Source organism: Sinocyclocheilus rhinocerous, unplaced genomic scaffold, assembly GCF_001515625.1.
Source record: "Sinocyclocheilus rhinocerous isolate Xijiao unplaced genomic scaffold, SAMN03320098_v1.1 scaffold1179, whole genome shotgun sequence".
NCBI lineage: Eukaryota > Metazoa > Chordata > Actinopteri > Cypriniformes > Cyprinidae > Sinocyclocheilus > Sinocyclocheilus rhinocerous.
Window position 1 is genome coordinate 678,109 of NW_015664997.1, and position 3,567 is coordinate 681,675.

Below are 3,567 nucleotides of genomic sequence, written 5' to 3' on the forward strand. Positions count from 1 at the left end.
CTTTCATCGTGGACGAAGCGGAGTCCAGCCCGCCTCAGCTCACTCTATCCCGGCCTCAGCGCACGCTAAGCCGGGGCTTCCCCTCACGCTATGCCGCTGTGTTTTTCGTTGCCACTGATGATTCAAACGCGAGTTTTGGGCAGTGTGGATTAACGTTAGCACTTGTTGTTTGTCATTTCTCCGATCACACATGCAGACATGGTTTTATGTTTACGTGGCGCAATGCAACGCAACGCGTAAAACGATAGTATAAGTCATTATAATCTGTAATTATGTCCCCACTGGATGCAACAAATGCCTCATTTATAATGGGTTTTAATGTTTTTGTCTCGTCGCTCCGGCCGGACACGGCATCAACAGTATGTGTGGGGCGTAACATTTCCGTCTCACGCTTGAGGTATTCGGCCAATCACAACGCACTGGATAGCTGGCCAATCTGAGCACACCTTGCTTTTCAGACCGATTAGCTTTGTAAAAGTTATCACGTTTCAGAAAGGCGGGGCATAGAGGAGAAACAATAATGTACAGTATGTGGAAAATAATGTTTTTTTTTTACCTTAAACCGCATAAACACATTTCATTACACCAAATACACAAAATAATGTTGTTTTTAGCAACATCATATGACCCCTTTAATATTCCCAAGTATGCAAGTAATTTTATCTGGATATAAAAGAATTAAAAATAAATGCTAATGAACCTCAAATGCAGAGAGCAAATAAATAAACCTCAAGAGTGTAAAAGACCGCAGACAAGGCCATTTTATATACTGTCTGAATTACAATTCCACACCAGTCATAGATTGCCAGGAACAGTGTAACACTATCTGGCAAGGAGCATCTTTTTTGAGATAACTATTTTGGTCCTCTGACATCAGTGTTGTGACTCAGACAGGAAATGAGAAATCATTACACTGGCCATTTGAATTAAAGAGGGAGATGAATTACCTTTGGGTTAGCAGGAAAAGGTGCTCCACGACTACTCAACACACCAGGCAGAAAAAAAAAAAAAAAACTCGTAATTACACCGTGTGGTTTCTGTCTGGAAAGGTAATGAGAAACAAGAAAAATCAGCTAAAAAGAGAGGGAAAAAATTGTGAGAGCTCTACACAGCACTATAGCGTAGCACAAACACAACAGGCTGGCTGCTGAGTAAAGCCTGCTAATGAAGCATCAGCTCTGAACATGGCATCTCTGCAGTAAAATGGATGTGAGGTGCAGCAGCCCCAAGTGCCTAATAAAATGTGCATTATGCACTACATGGCCACTCAAAGTGCCCCCAGTCAAACATGGTCATTTAGCAAAGAGGAGGCTATTTATTCCCCCTTCAGAACCACAGGACTATGCAATGACGTTAGTAAAAGCATTAATTAGGTCAATTAATACTGCCTTCACTGGGATCATCACGAACTTCCAACCGCAATTCACAAATTGCAATACATCATGCAACTGTGCCATTCTTTGATGCACACCTCCAGGGACAGTGGGGGATATTCCCACCCTAACAATGGGTTCCTGTTAATGTTCGTTGAGACTAAAAATAATTATGATCATCTAGGAATTGAAACTCAAGGGCACGCGTGCTGCTTGAAGCTCCACCCACTAGTTTCGGAGGCCGAGTAGTTTTACTACAGGAGTCATTTTGTGTTTATAGAGGGGCCGCCATGAGGGGAAGGAGTAATCTTTTCGAGTGGGGTGAGTGGAATTTAGCTATTTTCCATTAGCAAACTCCCACTTCTAAATGCAGTATGCACTGCCCAACAGTGGGCTGTTCATGCACAGAGGAAACCCATCTATGGTGTGAAGTCATTCATTATTCCATTGCTGTGGATCAAGGAAAACTGTATGTCTTAGTACTTCTTAAGATGTTAGCTTGTCAGCAGTAAAAACCCTTGAAAGACCATAGTGCTCTTTCAGTATGTGGCTTAAGGAGAAGAATTATAATATTTACCTGCAGAGTGCATCCAAACACACCTATCATGAGCATGACCACAGAGAGGTAGTCTGTGAACACATCCCACCATGGCTTCAGAACCCGGAACGCTGGCTGCTGTTCCGTGAACTGCCGGAATTCTGTCACTGGAATCATACTCCTGTAAAGGCACAATGAAGAATTATGAATTGGAAGAAATACATTAAATGCTGACAAAAAAAACAGCTCATATGCTAGCCTAGAGTTGTCACAATACCAAAATTTCAGTAGTTTTTGATAAATTCTTCTTTGTTTTCAATTAATAACACATTTCTTTTAAAAAGGGCAAGTAATAAAATGAAGACAGAAGAAACATTACACAATCATCACAATTTTGATTTCATTCTTGCATTCAAAATCAGTTATCCCAAAACTTTGCAGTTTGCAATGAAATTGGCTACAATGCATAACATTTCAAAAAACACACTGTAAACAAAAAAATCTGATGGTCTTCACAGGCCGAGCACACAACTAGCCTGCTGTGTGCATGGGAGCATTTGAAAGCCATGGTATTTTATGGTACTTTTGACAACACTGCGCTAGACTAAATATAAATTGATGGGCGTTTAAAATAAATAAGCTATGGTATGACAGTCTACCAGCATTATAGTATGCAGCAGGTTGAAACATTTTTTGTTTTCTAATTATTGTTTAATACTATCCTCTTGTTCTGTACAAAATAAGTTAGTCCTTATAGCTGAACTGGAAGAGCATGATGGAAAGGACATGGGTTCAATTCCCAGGGAATGCATGGCCTGATAAATTGTAAATCCCAAATTTTCTGGACTAAAAACCACTGGCAAATCCATAAACACAAATGTATTTAATGTTCTACATTTTTTTTTTAATAGCCAAAGAATTATAACCTCAATAAGGAACATTTGTTTACACAGGAACAACACATTTGTATTTGAATATTTAAATGTGCATTTGACTGTGTGAATATCACACCTCCACCTTATTATTATTATTATTATTATTATTATTACTATTATTAAATGGCTGCCTGGAATAGTGGTTGATTCTTGATTCAACTACTACATTCAGCAATAAAATATTTCTGAATAATGACCATTGTCCAGGGCAATGCTGTATAACTGGCTGGGGCTGCTCATTCATTAGCTATATATTCTTTCCCTTCACAGTCTAAAGTAAACTAATGAAATAAATGTAAATTCAAATTCATGCATCTATTTATTTGGCAAATACCCAGGTAATATGCAAAATAAAATAGTGCAAAACAAAAATCTTACTTTAAACTTTAGTGTGGGAACTGGGATATCAATACCTTGGTGTTTTATTGCAATAAATAAATGTCTTGAGGTACCATGACAAATGACCTATGAATCCTGAAAGACACTGAATTTAGGTCAACTTAAGTATTCAAGGCAACACTGTCATGAAGACCAGCATAATATGCCCTTACATTCTAATGATTCCTAATGTAGGCAGTCTGCCAGGCTTCCTCTAACCTCTATTGTGCTGCACTTTTTGCATCATATCATACACAAAGCATATTCCACTGGTCTTATTAATTATTGAGATTACTGCTGCATATGCTTCACTTTGCAGCAGTCAGCCAGTCAAAAAAAGAGG

The 3,567-nt window shown here is 38.8% G+C and overlaps 1 protein-coding gene across 1 annotated transcript in view; it reads right to left on the reverse strand.

Moving 5' to 3' along the window:
* Positions 1 to 3,567, reverse strand: part of LOC107730691 (volume-regulated anion channel subunit LRRC8C-like) — an 11,643-nt gene that overhangs the window by 6,413 nt on the left and 1,663 nt on the right. Inside the window, exon 2 of the mRNA XM_016541566.1 lies at positions 1,951 to 2,092. Coding sequence (XP_016397052.1) covers positions 1,951 to 2,088 — 138 coding nt within the window. The 5' untranslated portion in view covers positions 2,089 to 2,092. The remainder of the gene's footprint in view (positions 1 to 1,950; positions 2,093 to 3,567) is intronic.